Source organism: Tasmannia lanceolata, unplaced genomic scaffold (genome assembly GCF_043159265.1).
Source record: "Tasmannia lanceolata isolate RefF3 unplaced genomic scaffold, GAP_Taslan_0.1 ptg000018l, whole genome shotgun sequence".
In the NCBI taxonomy this organism is placed as follows: domain Eukaryota; kingdom Viridiplantae; phylum Streptophyta; class Magnoliopsida; order Canellales; family Winteraceae; genus Tasmannia; species Tasmannia lanceolata.
In genome coordinates, this window is record NW_027518695.1 from 27,855,721 (window position 1) to 27,876,234 (window position 20,514).

Sequence of the window (20,514 nt, forward strand, 5' to 3'; positions counted from 1 at the left end):
CACCTCAGAAGGCAATCTAGACAGTCCCATTCCACTCTATCATAGGCCTTTTCCTTATCCAATTTACACACTACCTTTTCTGCCACTCTTGGAATAGTAATTCACCCCTCCGTTTACTACCAAAGCGCTATCCAAATTTTGGCGGCCATGAATGAAAGCAGATTGATTATTGGATATGAACTTGGGTAAGACCTTTTTCAATCTAATGAAACCCACCAAACTAACCGACCTAAAATCTGAAATGTTTTGACACTATTCATAGTTTGATTCTTCAATACTCTAGACTTCACTTGCATCACAAGTACCGGTGTATCACCTAGGACATTAATTGCTAGAAAACCCTCTAAAGCCTACTTCTAGGAGTCCCAGGCTTCAGGTGACTTGTGGGGGAGTGGTCCAAGTAATGGACTGAAATGCAGGACGCTGTCCCCAATCAGTCGCAATGTCTGAAAGGAAGCAATGAAGGCAAAGAAATAACATTGGAACATTCATTACCACCCGGGCATCGGGTAAGGATACCTGTGAGGATCCTGCATCTGGACTCTCTCGCCATTGGCATGGTGTTAAAGAAAGTGAACCTTTAAAGAGTACCCCCTCTTCCGAATTAAAACTTCAACTATATGCTGAAAGAAGGTAAGCTAGTTACAAAGTGTGTTGAGCTATTGACGTCTCCTCATTAGTTACAAAGGCAGTTACTTTTGTTGTTATTCTATTTGAAATTCCAAGGGTAGGCCCGAGTACTTACTCTTACGGCAACTTATGAGGAGGTAAAATTAGGTTCCTAACAAGTTTTAACCTTTTGAAAACTTCTAACCCAATTTTGAAGATTAAGAGATCAGAGATGAAAATTAAGCACAACAAGTTAAATCCTAAGTGCAATGCAAATGTAGAGCAAGAGACAAGAGAGAGTGCACCCGAGATTTAAAGTGGTTCGGTCCTCAAAACGCGAGGCCTACTCCACTCCACCAACCAAACCCGTTGATGGCTTCACTATTTGATCTTCTTAACTTCGGCGAAGATCGGTGCCGATTACAATTCCAACCGCCTTTAACCTTGGTGGCGATCCTCACCACGGAGAGTGGGCTCCGCTTCTCCGAACACTCGCCTGAATACAATGTTCTTGATAAAGAAAGAAAGAAAAAAAAAATCCCTCACAAGGGTTTACAAACTTTGAATAAGATGTACAAATTTGAGCATATGATCCAAATCCTAAATCTAGAGGATGAGAGGCACAAAAAAGCTTGATTCACTCTTAGGATATTCTAATAGGTTTTTAGAGTGTTAGGATTCATAATGAGGAAGTTTAGAATGCCCATATATATAGAAAAACCAAATATGACCGTTTGAGGGGCATAGTGGTAAATCTGGCAAACTTCCAAACGGCTATTTTTCTTCCCGTTATAGTGTTCTCGGAGTTCCGGGAATACAAACAGAAGTTGGAAAAAAGCTACTGGACCAAATCTCGGAGCTCCGAGAATTCTCTCGGAGTTCCGAGAAGCCTATATGCAGCAGATTTTCAATTCCGTTTCTTATTTGTTTGGGCTTCCAACTCTACACCAAGTTGGGATTGTTATGAGGGTTCCAAAGTGTTGGAACACCACAAGGACAATCTCTTAAACATTTAAGGGTGTGTGAGATTACTTTATTTATGCCTCTTAAAATCTAAACTAGGATTGGATCTTTACATTTCTAAAATGACTTTGATCTTCAATTGATGCTTCAAGTCTTCATGCGTCTTGGATCTCCGATGTCTTGGCCTTCCGAATGTGGTCCAATGAGAGCTTCTTGGCCTCAATCCAAGCAATCTTGTCTTAGTACACTCATGATATACAACTTAGACAACAAACACATTAGTGATATAAAATCACTTGTGTATTGGAATCATCAAAAGAAGATGGGAATGCCAAGGTGGGAACCATTGGGCTTACACTATTAAAATAGTACTCTATTCCTAGTTTGGTTTTATTTTATTGACATTATAGTGTATGACAGGCACATCAAGAAGATAATTGAAACCTATGTTCTTTGTTTGTTAGTGATGATACAGATTATTAAAATCATTTTTTCCATTTTAAATCATGAGTTAAAAAATTAGATTAATGCGTTCTTCTTAAAGTACTTCACCATAATTAAGTTGACTTGTCACTTGAGCTGTTATTTGTGAACATTTTCTCCTATTTTCTCCTATTTAAGGAGCCTGAGATGAATCCATTTATTATATTGAAGTAAGTTCTTAAGAGGGCTTTCACTGTATCGAAGTAGTTTTTCTTGACTAAATATTGGTTCTTAGTCTGAAAATCTGGGCGTGTCTTTGTTTACATTGAGGTTTTAAACTTTGGTTTTGGTTCGGTTTCAGACTTTCAGTCGCCACTAAAAATAGAAACATTTCGGTTTCAGATGGAAATTTTGGTGAAATTCAGTAAATTAAACACAAATACACCCTTAGAAACTGTCACGTAAGCAAGACAGTCATCTGTAATGGTTTAACATTCTCAAACAACTAGTGACATGTATTGGCACGCATGTGTGATAATTCATCACATACCACATTTCACATCTAAATCATATAAATATTTCTACATGTTAGAAGGTGTATATGTTGTGCCTAAGGGCATTTTGGTCATTGTACTTGTTATAGTATATGAATACATAGGTGAGGGAGAGCCATGCTCAATCTCACCATTTTCTCTTCTCTCGTTCTCCTTCCTTCTCCCATCTCTTAACATGGTATCAGAGCCCTAGGGTTCTGCTGGCCCCCCACCCCCCCACCCCCCCACCCCCACGCCTAGGTGCCCCATTGCTTTCTCCTCCATCTTCTAATCCTAACTCCTAAACCCATCTTCCTCTTCCATTTCTTTCTTCTTCTTTTTTTTGAAAAATGACATTTGTATTCATACCATGAAATATACTTGGGGACCAGTAGTCCCACTATAGATTACCTAGTATGATAATCCAGGAGCATACTCTTGGAACCCAAAAGAAGAAACGGAAAAGATTTCATGATAGCTTCCTCCAAAGGTTAGCATATAAGCTTCCTCCAAAAACATAAAAGTACTTATGAACTACCTCTCCATCCAAGTCAAGACTGCTTTAACCACTAAAACTCCTTGCACCTCAATACTTCCTGCGTCCTTCACTGTGATTTCAGAAACTTCCGTCAAATAAATCACCATATTGACCACGTAAGCAACATTTTACTGGAGAGCCCAAGGACTTTATATGTCTTGAAGTAAATCAACAACCTAACACATGGTTTCACCCACCCATTTCAACTCCCCTTCTTCGCTACACTTCACTACCAAATATTCTAACACCAGCCAAAACACTCCTCCACCAAAAGAACTAAATCTCCCACACAAACAACTGCTAGGAAACTTCCAGGGAAAAATGCCTCACTAGGCGAAAGACTATGGTCTCTCAAGCCAATAAAGGACTATATCATTCACCCCACTTGGAAGGCACTGAAACCCACCATCTGAATCAATGAGACAGAAAAACATAAAGACAACACGCCATCAAAAAATACTACCGACCTCCTTCACGACCCATCAGAAGATAAAGAAGCCACCAGGCAAAAGTGCCACCGCAAGCGAAAGACCAAGGTCTCTCAAGCCATCGATGGTCTAAAACAATTGATTTCACCTAGAGATTTTTAAAGAACAACTTCTGGAAGTGTGATGAGGAAAACATACAGATAACATCCAACCTCCTAATTAAAACTAACTCAAAACCCCAGCATAAAGAAAGATACCACTAAATCGTTGCACTGAAACTTCTTCAAGAGACATCAAACCTCCTTAAAAACTCTCTCTATACTAGAGGCAGAGAGCAGAAACTCCTTCAACGAGAATCCATTAGCCAGAAACCTTCCAATCCCAAAAAACCATAAAAAAGGCTTCAAAATCACACCTAGGACTTTTCCCTAAAAGGCAGATATGGCCAGAGAGCAGCAAAATGGAACACAAAAGACCTAACCAAAAGTTATGTACAAAACCAAAAAAAGGGGGTAACTTTTTTAAATACTGGGGTCAGAGGACCCACGATTTTCCTGATCCTGATTTTTGTTTTCATCCTCTTCCTTGCATTTTTCCTCTGTTGGTTGGTCATCTAGCCCTGATCCGAATGCATCTCCTACTGCCAGGAAATTGAGCATCTCATCTACTGAGCTGACATCCTCCTCAGCTCGACAGATCGTAGATTTCTCCGAAGAACTTACCTTAATCCTCTCTCTCCCCCTTTGTCCGGATACCCACCATTGCCTCCTCTCTCTCTCTCTCTCTCTCTCTCTCTCTCTCTCTCTCTCTTCTTGTAAGGCCTTCTTAAAAAACAGAAGCTTGTATTTTGGGATACAGATCTCTTTGACATTCCTCTTTCCTGTTAAAAGGAAGAATTATTCTGCATTCTTTCTGGCATCTGCCTTGAATTGCTTCCAGTCCTCCTTTAGGATTTTCATTTCTATTTCCCTTGGTGTTGGAGACCCTTCGTAAGGCCTTCTCTCCTTGACTTTAGATGTTTTTTTACTTTCATCTGCTGGATCCTCCCATCCATTCTTCATTTTCCCTTTTCTGTCCTCCCCATGACCTTTACCTGATGAGTTGAGGTTTTCCATAAGTCTTTGAATTGCTGAAGGAAATTTTTTTTCTTCTTCTTTCCTTATTTCTCAGCAACCCCGAAGCTTGCTTTTAAAGATGGATAGACCTCCTTTAGTGGCCCGAAGCGACGATGGTTTGTAGTAATGATTATTTCTCTCTGGTTGGATGCCACCTCTCGAGAATGAAACTTCTCCTTTACGACAACTTTTCGAATTTCGCACAGAAGCGACATGTATCCTTCGGTAATGATGCATGCCCGCCTCGGCCCTATTAAGTTTCCCAATTATCTTTTTAGAGCTCTCATTATATTTCCTTGGGCCCATAAAAAATCTTGATTGTATATCCTTTCCTTTCCTTGAACAGCTTTTCACAACCTTCGTTTGGAAGTCACTGATTCTGGGTATTAATGCTCTCTGAAAATTCTTTTGATTAGATTTTCTTGTTTTTCTTTTTTGACTCGTCATACGAGTCCCTGATTCCTGCGGTTCAATCCGTGTTGCCCAGTTTGGTTTAAATTCAAAAGATTGGTACAACGGCTGTTTTTCGGCTCTTGCTCCTTTTTCTGGAAAAGCTTTTCCTTTGCCCGCTCGGGTTGATTTTTTCTTTGGCAATGGCGTGCCGGTTCTGTGCTTATCTTCCTCCTCTTGAAGAGTACTGGAGCTTCCTTCTTTGTTTGATGGGCACTGGTTTTCATTAGTTATCATCCCTTCTTCTACCTCAGTATTTATCATGAAGCTTCTTGAACCTACCGTAAGGCGGGTGAAAGGAATCTGGTATTTTCATTCCGAGGATAAAACTTTAGCAGAGGCTTAATTCATGCAATGATCGTGATTGCCTGTCAACTGAACTTCAATTACCTGCCCAAACTGCTTCCCCAAGGCCTCAATTGTTGATGGGGTCCATGCTTGTAGCGGGATATCATAGAATCTAATCCATCTGGCTTTCATAGTAGAGATGAGCAATGGGTTCTAGGGTTTCAACGAAGAGAGGAAGTCACCAAAGACGTTGTTTCCTCTATCAAGGATCCGGTTTGCTTGGGATTCCGACTCAAAGTTGAAGAGGACTAATAATGGGCTAATTGAGGCATATTCCAAAGACTTTTGGCCCCTAACTATACCACTTCCAAGCTCCATTTGCTGTTGATCATTGAACCCACCAAGCATCTTCTGACAGCCAATGGTCGATCTTCAACCTGCTTTATCAGGATTCTGATTTCCGTTGGGCCTCTGCAGAATTCGGTCTTACGGATCAAATCATCTGAGACTCCTTTAGGACTCCTTCCTCGAGTTCCTTCGTTAAGACTCATCAGGCACCTCCGACATAGGCCGCGACTTCCAAAATTTCTATACTCACAGCCTGGTGATTTCCAATCTGACTGTTGTGAGGAGGTCGCCCTACGGCTCCACTCCCCCCATGATCCTTAACTTCTTCTAATACCTTCGTGAAAGTTTCGAGCAAGTGGCTCCCTCACCCCCTTATTTTCCGAGGCTAGATACAAATATGGATGTGGCAACTCAGTAGAGGTTTTGGATGCTGAACGAATAACTAGCCCTAAGTGTCGCGCCTCTCTGAAGAAAGACCCCATTTTTCCTCAGCACCCTCCCCTTAATGGCTAGCTTTTAAGGGTGAGTTCTACCCCTGTCCCAACAAGTGGTATTGGAGCCGAGAGCCGGGGTGTGGAAACTCGGGGTACCCTCAAGGAGAGAAAAATCCCTCGGGGAAGATCTCGGTGACTGTGGTGTACCCTCAAGGATGGAGAAATTCCCTCTAGGAAGATCTCACAGTTTCCATGTTACTACTGTGTGGAGGGGAAGATTGTTGGGGGTTCCACGCAAAAGCAAATATCCCACATTATGTAAATCATATACCTCTTCCATTTCCAAACGCATCTCATCTTCAATTCTCGCCACCACGAAACCCAAGCTTCCACGCTGCCACCTCCCGACTCCCTTTCACCTCCCACGCCACTACCTCTTCCATTTCCCCTTCCTCCACCATCAGCCACCGCCACCACCTCCCACGCCCTAACATCCCAGCCCCCATGCCCTCGCTCTCGCCCCTCCCCTTTCTCCCGATCCTACAGCCTCCCACCCCTCACCCCTCACCCCTCCTTTTCGAAAATCCCGCCGCCGTAAGCCCTCCACCCTCTCCTTGCCGCTGTAATCCCTAATCTTCCCGCACCTCCCCTCGCCTCCACTAGCCTCCTACCCTTCATCCGGCCTCTCTCTTTGCATTTTTTCCTCCCTATTTGCCTTCACCCTCCTCCCACGCCCTTTTAAAGGCTCTTCTACCCTTCCTCCTCATTTTCTCTACGCTCATGGTCTAAATCCTCATTGAGACTTGTTCTCCTTATCTCCGCGGTTCCGATTTCGTCCCCTATTCTTCCCTCTCCTTGTCTTTGGCTAGTGTTTGTATGTCCTTTTCTATGTCTCTTCTCCGGAGCTGCGGTGCACGCCACGTGTTCGATGAGATGCCCGAGTGAGGTGTTGTGCCTTCGATCTCATCTCCTACCCTCTATTTTCATCCTGGATATTGCTCATATTTCTATTTCTACTATGTCTCTCAATCAGGGCCTCAGCATTATGGTTGGGCCCGTCATTTGATTAATACCCTCTTTATTGTTTATCCTCTTCTATCGTTGTGGTTGGGAGTTTCTCTCTATTTCTGAGCTCATGGATCTTCATCCTAGTTCGCCACTCTTGGCTCGACTCCTTCATCTTTGGCTACTTTCTCTCGCTATTTCACTTCTGTGGAGGCTGCTTTCCCACGTATAGCTCTTGTCTCTCTTGACGAGTCCCTTCCGTTTTCTCTCACAAGGATCCTCCCTCGTACGAAGTGTTGTATGAGGCCTCATAGGCCTAGTGCCTCTTCTGCTGACACTTCTATACTTGGCGCGTATATTGATGGTTGACGCAGGGCAAGTCGGCGAAAGCACGAAGCTTGGATATAATGTTTGGTTCCAATAGATCTGACAGAAGAGAGTGGGCTTTTCAAAGGGCCAATAAATGGCGCTCTGATACCATTTCCACTACCAGGAAATGCAAAGACAACAAGGTCTGAGTTGAGGCTAATTCACAAACAGTTCGTAGTCTACCAATTGAAGACCCAAATAGCTTAATTGCCTTCCAACAGAGGCTAAAGGTGACCGATCCTCCATGCTTGCTAACGGTTTGTTCAGCTCACACAAAGTTAATCCAAATTCAAAATGAGACTTAAAACTACTGAATTATGGGAATTATGCAATCTCACGTTCCCACATTTAGATAAAAGTTAGGCTACCTTTTAGAGTGAAATGAGAAGGAAATGAAGAGAGTTTTCTAATCTGTTATGCAGGAAATATGAGAATCCAAATACCACTAGCTTAGGATCGATTTCATTTAAGAAAATCCCTTGAGTTTGATAGCGGTTTGCACTGGACACAACAGTCCAATTCAAAGACAATTGGACGTTATACCTTTGGAATCCAAAGCAACAAGTAACAGCCAATCAGTGGGCAAAGCTCCTCAAATATTGCGAAGAACTCCATGGAATCCCACACTAACCACATATGAGCAATTCCAAAAAATCAAAGTCTAAGGCAGCTTTTAGTGACCTTTGAATCAAGTTGCATTCATTTAAACCAAAAATATAGGTATAATCCCATTCGATCTGTTGTTGTTCGAATACAAACAAATGAGAGATGAAATTGGCTTACCAAAGGTTTAACCACCGCCCATCAAACACGAAATGCTTTGATGAAATCACCATTCATAGAGGGGGGAAACACGAACACTAAGAGATGGAATTTCTGCTCTTTTGACAACCTTGAATATCATCATCCATGGAATGAGCAAGGGGATGCCCTTCCTTTCAATTAAAATTGATAAAAACCCTTGCATGCTACAAGGTAAACCAAGAAGTAGGAAGGAAGCTTGAATCACAAGCCTGTTAACTTCCTTGCTCCATCCGATTCAACATCAAAGGGTCGAAACCCTAAGTTTCAAATGTAAAATATCAAAAGCTCCTTACAAAATGAATATGAGGGTTTATATAGCCCATTACACAAGGTTTAAAACCCTAAATTACCCTTACTAAATGAAGTGACTAAAATGCCCAAAAGACTAAAGCTAGTTAAACTACCCCTAAGTATTAAAACAACTAAAAACTACTTTAATGAGCTTTTTAAAGGCCAATGTAAAATTTGCTAAAGGGGATGCCCTGTATCAGTGGTGACCATTCTGCCATGGTTGTGGTCCCTTTACCAGAGGGCAGGGCCGTCAAGGCAATGTCTGGGGCCGTGATTCTATGAGCGGCCGTGTCCCTGGTGGGCTTGGGCGCCCTTACTGCACTCCTTATCCGGCAGCGAGACATTCTGTGACTACGTACTATGCCTCCACTTCCTCCTCCGTTGGACCCATAGCACATGATGATTGTATCCTTATGATGAGTTTTTGCACCTACGCACTCACCGTCGAGTACCTATTGCGCCTTTTGTGCAGCCCAGTGGTTCGCTAGCTTCTCTTCTCACAAGCTACAGCTATTGGATTATTGATTCAGGGGCCTCTAACTATACAACGGGTAACTCTGCCTCTCTTCATTCCTTCAAGCCCTTTCCCTCTACCTCTTATACAATTACTTCGGCTAATGGGGCCACTGCCCTTATTTCCGGTATTGGTACTATTTCTCCTTGCTCTAGTCTTCCCTTGTCCTCGGTACTTTGTGTTCCTCAGCCCCCATTCAATTTACTCTGTTAGTTGAATCACAAAGAGTCTTAACTGTCCCGTCTCTTTCTTTCCTTCTTATTGTGTGTTTCAAGATCTGTCGACTAGGAAGACGATTGGTTCGGGTCGTGTTTTTTATTGTCTTTATCGCCTTGATTGCACCCCCGTCCTGCTATGTTGCATGCTTCTATTGATGCCTACCAGTGGCATTGTTGTCTCAGCCACCCCCTCCTTTCGCGACTTCAGCAGTCCTCTATTGTTACTGGCCCTCTTTAGCCCTTTCAGTACAAGTCCTGTGAGCTCGGGAAACATCATCGTGTGTCCTTCCCCCCCGGTCCCGAGTCGTTAGTTGTGCCTCTACTCCTTTTGAGCTCGTACATTCTGATGTATGGGGTCCCGCCAAGACCACCTCTCTCTCTGGTTATCGCTATTTTGTCGTCTTTGTAGATGATTTCTCTCATGTGACTTGTTTGTTTCTTCTTAAAGACCGCTCCGAGGTCTTTCGCGTGTTTCACTCGTTTCGTGCAGAGATTTTTACCCAATATGATTATTCTCTATAGTGTTTGCTCACTGACAATGCTCGAGAGTACTTTTCTACTGATTTTCGAGATTTCTTATCCACCCATGGCATGGTTCATCAGTCCTCTTGTGCCTACACCTCTTAGGAAAATGGTGTAGCCGAGAGGAAACTACGATATCTTCTTGACGTCACCCGCACTCTCCTCTTTCAGATGCGAGTTCCCAAATCTTATTAGAGTGATGCGGTTCTTATCGCCTTCTTTCTGGCTAATCCCCTACCCTCTTCGGTGTTAGATGACTCTTCTCCTTTCTCGATCCTCTATCCTCAGGGGGATCCCTTTCCCCTCCTTCCACCAGTCTTTGGTTGTGTCTGCTTCGTATACAACCTCTCACCCGGCCCGGACAAATTGGATCCTCAGGAGGAGCGGTGCATCTTTCTGGGCTACTCTCGTACCCATAAAGGCTATCGCTATTATAGCCCTCGTCTCAGACGGTTGTTTGTTTCCGCCTATGTCATCTTCTTTGAGTCGGTTCCCTTCTTTACTGATTGTACTGATATCAGTCCCCTTCTCCCCGACCCTCCAGTTCCCCCTGCTCTTCCTATGGTTTCTGATCCCGTTGCTTCCCCCTCTTCTTTGAGTCCTATTGTTCCTACTCCTACTCCTTCTATACCTACTTCAAAGGTCTATCAGCGTCGTGCGAGACCCGATGTTCCCACCTTGTACCTGATCTGGCATTCTCCCAGCCAGAGATACCAGCATCTTCATCTGAGGCACCTTCTTTCCCCACTCATGGTGCTTCTGTTGATCCCCCGATTGCATCACGTACGCGGTCCCGTACGACCGCTCATCATATTTCTTCTGTTGTTTCTTATGACCATCTTACCCCTATGTTTCGCAGTTTTGTCTTGTCCTTGTGTTCTGTTTCTTTTCCTAGTACCCGAGGCTCTTGCTTACCTAGGCTGGCGTGCTGCCATAGAGACTGAGATGGCCGCTCTTTAGGCCAATCACACTTGGGATTTGGTCCTCTTCCTCATGGGGTTCAGGCAGTTGGCTGTCGTTGGGTCTTTTCCATCAAATATTTACCAAATGGCACCGTTGAATGCCGTAAGGCGCGCCTAGTTGCCAAGGGCTACACTCAAACCTTCGGGGTTGACTACACAGAGACCTCACCGGTTGCCAAAATTCCTCCTGTTAGTGTGTTTATCTTCCTCATTGTTAACCGAGGCTGGCCCCTCTATCAGCTTGATGCCAAGAATGCCTTTCTCCATGGCGACTTGACTGAGGAGGTTTATATGGAGCATCCTCCTGGGTATGTTGCTTAGGGGGAGATGTCCCCCTTAGTATGTAGACTTCGCAAGTCTTTATATGGGCTCAAACAATCTTCTAAAGCTTAGTTTGGGAGATTCAGTGATGCTATAATGCGATTTGATATGAGGCAATGTGCAGTTGATCACTCTGTTTTTAGTCACCGTTTCAATACTAGGCATGTCCTTCTCATAGTCTATGTGGATGACATTATCTTTACATGCGGTGACACACGTGGTATACAGAGGTTGAAGGCCTTCCTGCTGAAAGAATTTTCCACAAAAGACCTCGGTCGTCTACAATATTTTCTGGGGATTGAGGTGGCTTATTTTGGTAGTAGTCTCTCCCTCTCTCAGAGGAAGTATGTGCTCGATCTGTTGGATGTGACTGGTTCTATGGGGATGAAACTACGTGTTGTTCCCATGGACTCAAATACAAAGCTCCTCTTAGATGAGGGAGACTTGATAGATGACCATGGCAGGTACCGTCAGCTAGTTGGAAAGATCATTTATCTTACTGTTACTCGCCCAAATATCTTTTACGCAGTTGGGGTAGTTAGCCAGTTTATGAGTGCTCCACGTACCTCCCACTGGGCAACAGTGGTTCAGATTCTTTGCAATCTGAAGGGGGCATCATGGAAATGCCTCCTATTCAAGAAGCATGGGCATGTAAGGCTGGAAGGATTTTGTGATGCAGATTCAGTGGGGTCTCCAGCAGATAGGAGATCCATCACTGGTTATTGCACTTTTGTTGTGGGTAACTTAGTGTCATGGCGAAGTAAGAAACAAGACATAGTTTCCAAGTCAAGTGCAGAATCAGAATATCGAGCCATGTAACATACGAGTGGAGAGCTTATCTGGTTGCGCTCTCTTATCAGAGATTGGTTTTCCTTCACCTTCTCCAGCCCAGTTTTTTTTGTGATAATAAGGCTGCCATTCACATTGCTACCAATCCTGTCTTCCATGAGAGAACCAAGCACATAGAGGTTGATTGTCACTTCATACGCTAGAGAATACAAAAGGGCGAGATACACGTCTCCTTTACTTGATCAGTGGATCAGCTAGCCGATGTCTTTATCTAGTCTTTGAGTAAAGCTAAGCTAAATGATATTTGTCACAAGCTAGGAATGTATGATATTTACATTCCAGCTTGAGGGGGAGTGTTAGAAGTTGTATATGTTGTGCCTAAGGGCATTTTGGTCATCATACTTGTTCTCTTATATAAAAACATAGGTGAGGGGGAGCCATTCTCAATCTCACCATTTTCTCTTCTCTCATTCTCCTTCCTTCTCCCATCTCTTAACAATACATAATACATACACCACATTTCACATGCAATTCATGTAAATATAATTATGTAGCGCATACTGATTGTGTATACCACTAATGCATTTATGCTCTTGCATTTGGGTTCGGTATGCATTTCGATTTTGATGTGTTCCGGTGTTGATGGACACGGAAATATTTTGGTCTTTTCGTGTTAGTTTCAGTGGAAATTTAAAACCATGGTTTTCATTTAATTCTTTGTCCAATTGCTTGAGGGCATTTTTGGAGCTCATAACTGGTTTGATTTTCTCAGCATTTTCTTCAATGGTGGAGGGAAAAAATGAAGAAATGTCAACATCTGAGCTTTCTGGTGGAGCGCGAATTCACTATATTTTTCAGTCGATTTTTGTGAAGAGATTGGAGGTATGTAGTGTTACTTTTTGCATCCTTGTATTGAATTATTTTCTTAAGTTTTCTAATTTTTTTGACGTGTAACCATATGGAAATTGTTGGTATTTTTCCATGTATTTATCATTGTCATAGTAAGGTTTGAATACTTGTTTCTCTCTTCACCGATCGCATGCATAGTGCAAGAATTTTGTCTTGTGTGTGTACAATGAATGCCTTCTGTTACCTGCTTACCTTTGCCCCTTGGGATAATCTATCCTAACACTGATGTTGCTACAAACCCTTTACGCCTAATGTAGTCGGACCTCTTACAGGAAGTGGATCCATGTGACGACTTAACTGATGAAGACATTCAAACATCAATTCAAAATGCTACTGGTCCCAAAAGTTCTCTTTTTGTACCTGAGGTAAGTGTTATTGCTTCATGACTTTTTTGGGGTACAACTTTATATGATCTGAAAGTCATTCTATTTTTTGTGTAATGGTCATCAATTATTTTTAATCTACAACTCTTCAGGTGCCATTTGAAGTTCTTGTCCGAAGGCAGATAGCTCGTTTGTTAGATCCAAGCCTTCAGTGTGCTAGGTTTATCTATGATGAATTGATCAAGGTAGGCCTATTTTTTCATGGCCATCTTTGTTGTCTATGGATAGCCTTTTTTCAAATTTTGAACTGTATTGGTTGTGCTAATGTATTATTTTGTTTCTTAATGTGGATCTTATTTCAGATGAGCCACCATTGTCTAGTTAGTGAGCTGCAACGATTTCCTGTTCTTAAGAAATGCATGGATGAAGTTATAAGAAAGTTTTTACGAGAAGGCCTTGAACCATCCGAGACAATGATAGGACACATTATCAAAATGGAGGTACGCCAAAATTAATATAATCTGGTACCTATTGGGCATGCTTTTAGTGATTTCCAATACACTGCCAAGTATGCTGAAATTAATATATTCTGGTACCTATTTGGCATGCTTTAGTTATTTCCTTTTGAGAGGCTTTAAACTGTCAGAATAACCCACCATCGTTTCGGCATAGTGCACTATTGAAAAAAACTAAGATCTAAGCTATAAAGAAAGAATATGGGCGATTTTGCCCAATAAAAAGGAATCAATTCAAAAGGAAAGGAGGTCCATCATTTGAGATCTTGAAGGGGACACCATAAATTTTATAATAATTTTATGGATTAATGTGATGATATGTTACATATCATATGATGCATGGTCCATCATTATATATTGTATATGATATAATGTCTAACATATATTATAGTAGCCAGTCTTTTCTTTTCCATCCATTCATTATGGATGTTCAATTTGGTTGATAATCCCCATGAGAATATGCGCCATTATTTTTCATATGTTTTGGCCATGTCCTTTTCCACCTTGACCCTTTCTCTCGTTCTAGTAGCACCTAATGTTTATTCTCATGATTCTTCTCTCGTGGCTCAACACATCACCCATTGGGAAACTATACTTGAGCTCTGTGCTAGTCTGTGATCTTTGGGCTTTTCAAACATGGCAAATTGAACCTCAATGAAGTTTTATAGTTGTGGAGCATTACTTTGATAGTTCTGGTGCACTGAATTCTTACAGCCTCCACAATATGTTAAAACAATCAAGATGCTATGCTCTATGCAGAGAAGAGAAGAAAAGAGACAGTGAAAACCACACGTGGGAAGTGATTCATTGAATTCAAAATTTTGAGTTGCAATGATTTTTTTTTAAGTTAACCACAGAATAGGAGCAGGTTGGTTGAAGTGGAAGCATGCTTCAGAAGTTCAATGCGACTGTAAAACACCTACCAAGTTGAAGGGAAAGTTTTATTAGACAACTCTTAGGCTAGCCATGTTGTACGGCTCAGAATGTTGGTCCACCAAGAAGCGGCATCTGCATAGGACGAGTGTATCGGAGATGCGAATGCTTAGATGGATGTGGGGACACACAAGGTTAGATAGAATTAAAGATGAAGACATCCATAAAAAGGTGGGGGTGGCACCAATTGAGGAGAAGATGAGAGAGCACCGCTTAAGATGGTTTGGGCATATCCAACGTAGGCCTTTGGATGCTCCAGAAGAAGTGACTCGTGCCAATTTGATGGAGTAAAAAGAGGTAGGGGCAGACCGAAAACAACTTGGGTAGAAACAGTGAGGAAAGACTTGATGGCTAGGAACATAACAGAGAACATGACCTTGGATAGGAGAGAATGGAAGAAAATGATCCATCTAGACGAACCCAACTAGTGTCAGGATTATACTTGGTCAATTTGAGCCAAGTAGATTCTTTCATCTTCTTCATGAATTTTTTTTAAAGAATTCATTAGCCGTCCCCAAGTAGTTTGGGACGAAGGCTTAGTTGAGTTACAATGACTTGTATACATTAACTAGTATTCCGAGACCCATTAAAAAAAAACTAGTATCCTGAGACCATGCTATGCATGGTTGTAAAATGGTGGACCCCACCCAATCAAATTTGAGGTGCAGAATGGTGGGCCCCTCTGAAAAATACTTTTAAATAACTCACATTAAATTTGGCAAAACATTAAATAAAACGCTTCACGAAGCATGGGGCATTTTCAAAGTCAATTTAAAGACCAAATTGCTTTAGCTTTATTTCACAAAGCAATAACAATTTGGATGTGGCAAAAGCAATTTTGAAAAATTGAATGAAAAAAGAGCACCATGTTGTTTTACACGTTTTTAATTAGCTTTAAACCAATATAACAATACTTTGACCATCTAATGTTAATTGATGGGTCATACATTGGGAGTTGTTTTTGTAATCAGGTGTCTTGATCGGGTAGAGCATCATGAGGGGACTGAGGTGATCCTTCACCCATGCAAAATTGCATAGGATCAAGGCCTACAAAAAGTATCGATTTATCTTTACTTTGTGGAACTCCAAATGAGGAAACTTGGTGGGTCAAATGAAAAGAGGACAGACCTTATCATATCAACGGTCCTCGTGCTGCCAAAGAACCGGCTATTTGAAAACAACCTAACAACAAGCATATTCTTATCATTTTTTCAAGCAAAACCCAAAAGCTAGACAAAGTCTTATCAACGGTCCTTGTGATGCCCAAGAAGCGGCTATTTGAAAACAACCTAACAACAACCACATCCTTATCATCTTTCCAAGAAAAACCCAAAAGCTACACCAAGTCTTGTAGCAGATCTTAACAACTTGGACTCGATTTGATGCTGTTTCAAAACCAAGTTTAATATCTCAACAATGTTACATTGAGGTCATGGGCTCTCAAGTGCTTGATCAAAGCTTTACCTATTCGGGAAAAGAAAATGCAAGAGAAATGAATGCAAGGGAAATGAAAAACAACAGACTTTCAGCCTATCAAAGCTTTACTTATTCGGGAAAAGAAAATGCAATGGAAATGAAAACAGACGGACTTTCAGCAGATGATCAAAATTCAACCCAATAATATTTTTTCTTCTTACCAGATACCATAGGTATAGCTAAGACTTAATTATGGTTGAAATCGCCATCCCAATATAAAGAAAAGTTCAAATAAATAATTTTCACATATTATATTAGACAGAGAAAAGTGTTCCTGCGCGGTAGCGCAGGGAGCTCCCTGCGCTTTAGTTGTGTTATAAAGCCTCCTACTGGTTCGTTTAGCGGGTCCACCTTTGCGGGTCCACAAAAAGTGACGAATGGGAGGCTTTATAACCCAAGTAAAGCGCAGGGAGCTCCCTGCGCTACAGCGCAGGAACATTTTTTTCTATTATATATCAAAAATATATTTGAGAAAATGCAGAGATAGAAAGAACAGTTGAAAGGGAAATCGAAACATACCTTCGCCGCCATCTGATTCTGCGTCTTGAATACGCTCAGTTAGCTATAAACATCAGGAAAAGAAGAAGAAAAAAACTAAGAGCACAAGAAAAAAATTGGTGTGGAAATGTCATTTCCACTCATTTTTAAGAAAAACCCAAAGCTGAAAAATAGAAGACGTCCTCAGCCCCCGCTTTACTAAGTTATTTGGATTTCAAGAGTCATTTTTCAAAAGGTAATTGATATTTCCACCTAGTTTTACAGAGAATGGCAAAGAAACTTATGTGAAAGTGGGGTTATTTTAAGAAAGGAGCGGGGTGGCATATGGAATAGGGATCTGCACACGCAAAGGAGCAGTGGGAGAAAAAGGAGGGGAGGTGGAGGGCATACTTGAAAAAGTGATTTTGTGGCGCTATATCTTATCTAAGATTGAAAGGGACATGGCAGCATTTGTTGCACTCGGGGCCGAGAAGGGGAAGCCCCATACTGCATTTATTCCATGCCTTCTTGTCCTTCCGTAATCTTTTGGTGCTCCAAAGTTCATTCTATGTCGTGATGTCAAGGACATGAGCTAGAGATTCTTCTACTTACCCAATTGGTTACAGCTAAACAATCGAATGACAACTTCCTTCTCTAGTTTGTTCAAATGTCGCCCTTTGCTAAGGTCAGTGCATTCTTGACCATCTTAATGGCATAATGATGCAAGCGGTCTCAGGATTGTGTTGAGTATGGAATAATCTGGCTACAAACCATGTCAAAACAATTTACGATCGACCCGGTGTTTCATGAAACCAAAGGAAATAAAAAGAGGAGCCAAAATTTGTGGTTAAAACTCTACAAATCCTTCTTTAAATGATTCACTACATTTTCTTTAAACGGAATATCCAATGTCCCCAAAAATGGGTTACAATGAAATATTTATGCTAATTGTGAAAAGAAAAAAAAGGCTAAAATTAAAACTTAAAGATGCAAAAACTCTCAACACACATTGTTGGAGTGACGATCTGAGTGCATGGCTATGTTAGCCGATGGCATTGTGTTCATTATTGGATGCAACGTCTCAAGTAGCCCCAAGTTAATATAAAATTAGATCCGACAGTCGGATTAAAAGTTGTGGTTGAAACAATTTTTGCACACAAGTAGGTACCTCAATGCCATAAAAGCGTCCTTGGAGCCTCTTGCTCCTTTGAGGTTATTTATAAACTGAAGACATTAAGCGTCACGAGTCCACAAGCCCCATTATGACCTACCTATAGTCTAGTCAAAGTACCAGTGACGGTGACTTAAGTTGCGTAACAAAATATGGATTCAGCCAGCGAAAGTCCAAGTGATGCCGACTTCATCGAATTTAGTCAGCATAAGTCCCTCCAACTCAATCAATATCAAAATGTCGTGACACTGACAGGTGAGCCACATGTTCCTCCATATAAGCATCTGTTCTGGCCCATACTGCATCAAATATATCTTGCTCCCATAGAGTATATTAGGGAGATGGTGTTTCCACCATTCGATAGAAGGCTATTTTTGTGAGAAGACTCTTCAATCTTGGATATCCAAGGATCAACTATTATAGCTTGGCTGAACTTAGCTCTTAGTCCAAAATTTTCTTGCTTGTGTCCTTGACATCACGACATAGAGAGAATTTGGAATACTCTACGTGATTCTTATTCCAAACAATTTGAAGCTTGGATCATAGAATTGTTGACAGGGCTTCTGAAATGTAAGAAGTGGAATCATAGTATCTTTGAGTTTATGAATAAATTCAAGAATATATTTCATCAATTTGCTGTTATTGGCAACCATTAGATGAAAAAGGCAAATTCTTGTACACTCTCATATACATGTGGGACAGATATTTGAATGCTCGGCTCGGGTTAGCGGGAGGCCTGCTGGACAGACATTATAGAATAGCACCCATGGCTTGGTTATGAATATGTCATATTCAACGCGTCTAGTCTCCATTGTCTCCCTTTAAAAAGAAGCTCCTTCCTCTTTCACGCCATCATATGAGAAACCCCATCTATTATCCACTCAATTGAATGAGACTCTTGCTTCAATCCTCATCTTGGCAAAATCCAAATCTTGTGCTCTCAATTCTGATGGACTGACCTCTAAAACAGAACGCAAGCATTCGCCTTATGATATGTTCCCCAAGCATGTAGATGAGTTCTATGGAACCTACACCAGAAAGCCTTGAAGGAGACCACATAAAAGGGCTTTCTAGTTCACAATTCAACTTATTGCAATTCACCCTACTGAGTGGAAAGTTAATAGGAATTGTCCTCTGTCCACCGTTTTATTTTTATTTTTTTAATGGTTGCAATTTCACTCATAGAAAAAGAGAAGACTGAGATAGTCGACTCCAAAGTACAAAGAGAAGGTACAATAGAGAAAATAAAAAATAGCGACAATCACGGGCGAAGAAAATCAAACATCTCCAAAACCGCCTTTCCCACTCCTTGACGAGCAAGACCATCGCCACACAATTCGCCGACCTCCTTACATGGTTGAAGACTGTGGAAACTTACCAATGTCTCCAAAAGCTTAAGCTGTTGGAGAAAGGCAGTATCTAATCTTTTTACTTTAACACTCCGCCTCACGTGTGGCCCACTTGGCAAACATGTGGCACATGTGGCCCCACTTCTTGGGTTGACCATTGCATGTGGATTTTTTATAACAAGGAGGTTTGAAGTCGACGCCTTTGGCTCTGATTCCATGTGGAAACTTACCAATGTCTCCAAAAGCATAAGCTGTTGGAGAAAGGCAGTATTTAATCTTTTATACTTTAACAAAGACGATGGAAGAATCACCTAGCCTATCTTGGATCTCATCAAAGAACTGAGAAAATCTCCGAGGAGGGACAATTGAGCCTCTCAACCACCGCATGATATTCAAAGAATCACCTTCCACTATCGTTCTATCCAAGGAGTCTGTGTTTAGACTTTTTTTAATCCTTGATGGGCCACCCTTCCGCCTCACTGGCATTTCCCGTCCCAATTGGACCTGAATACGCCCAATTAACTTCTCCATTTGAATTCCTTAGGACTCCACTAATGCCTCCCGGCCCAAGATTACCCAAGCTAGAGCCATCAAAGTTTAGCTTAAGCAATCCATCCGCTGGAGCTTCCCAATATTGAACGTATGAATCCCGCCTCTCCACGCTAGAGCACACCTCCTTCCAACCCTCCCAGAAGTCAAAAGCCAATGTAAATCTAAACAATGGAAGAGTTCTAAACCATGTAATAACCAGAGCAATAGATTTGATGAACAAAAAATAAGGGGATTTTGCCACATCCTCGAATACTCTAGCATTCCTTTCTTTCCATAGCACCCATAAGGATGTCAGAAGGAAAGTGTTCCAAAGCACCTTACTGTCTTCCTCCACGGAGCCGCCGCTCACCCTTCCAATAGATCAATAAGCTTGGATGGAAAGACCCACACTATACCAAATCTGGACAAGATACTACTCCAAACCAATCTAGCCACTTTACAGTGAATGGAGATATGGTCAATCGACTCTCCGGCTTCAATACACAAATGACAATGATCTACCAGCCACATACCTCTCTTTCGTAGGAAATCAATAGTTTGGTTTCGGCCGCTAAGAGCCGCTCAAGAGAATATGCTCACTCTAGGTGGAGCCTGGATTTTCCACACTTTTGCTTCAATGGAGGGTACAGAGAGAGGCACTAGATTGTTGTAGAAGGATTTAACAGAGAAGATGCCAGTAGAGTCCCATATTGAAATTCCACTTAGCAACCCAAGAGGGGGGTGAATTGGGTTTTTTATCAAATTTTACGGATATGAATAGCAGATTTTCCTGTTTTTTAGTGCTGTTTTGTTTTGGGCTTTTGGAACTCAATTTAATCAAGTTAAATGGAATGTTATGAGGGTCCAAATATGTGAGGACACCACAATAAACATTCACTAACCACT

General features: G+C 41.7%; 1 protein-coding gene across 2 annotated transcripts in view; it reads left to right on the plus strand.

The window, feature by feature from the left end:
• Window positions 1-20,514, plus strand: part of LOC143849819 (dynamin-related protein 3B-like) — a 65,090-nt gene that overhangs the window by 29,014 nt on the left and 15,562 nt on the right. For both annotated transcript variants that reach the window (XM_077359023.1, XM_077359022.1), the window contains exons 9-12: window positions 12,697-12,806; window positions 13,106-13,198; window positions 13,309-13,401; window positions 13,519-13,656. In XM_077359023.1, the coding sequence (XP_077215138.1) occupies window positions 12,697-12,806; window positions 13,106-13,198; window positions 13,309-13,401; window positions 13,519-13,656 (434 nt within the window). The remainder of the gene's footprint in view (window positions 1-12,696; window positions 12,807-13,105; window positions 13,199-13,308; window positions 13,402-13,518; window positions 13,657-20,514) is intronic.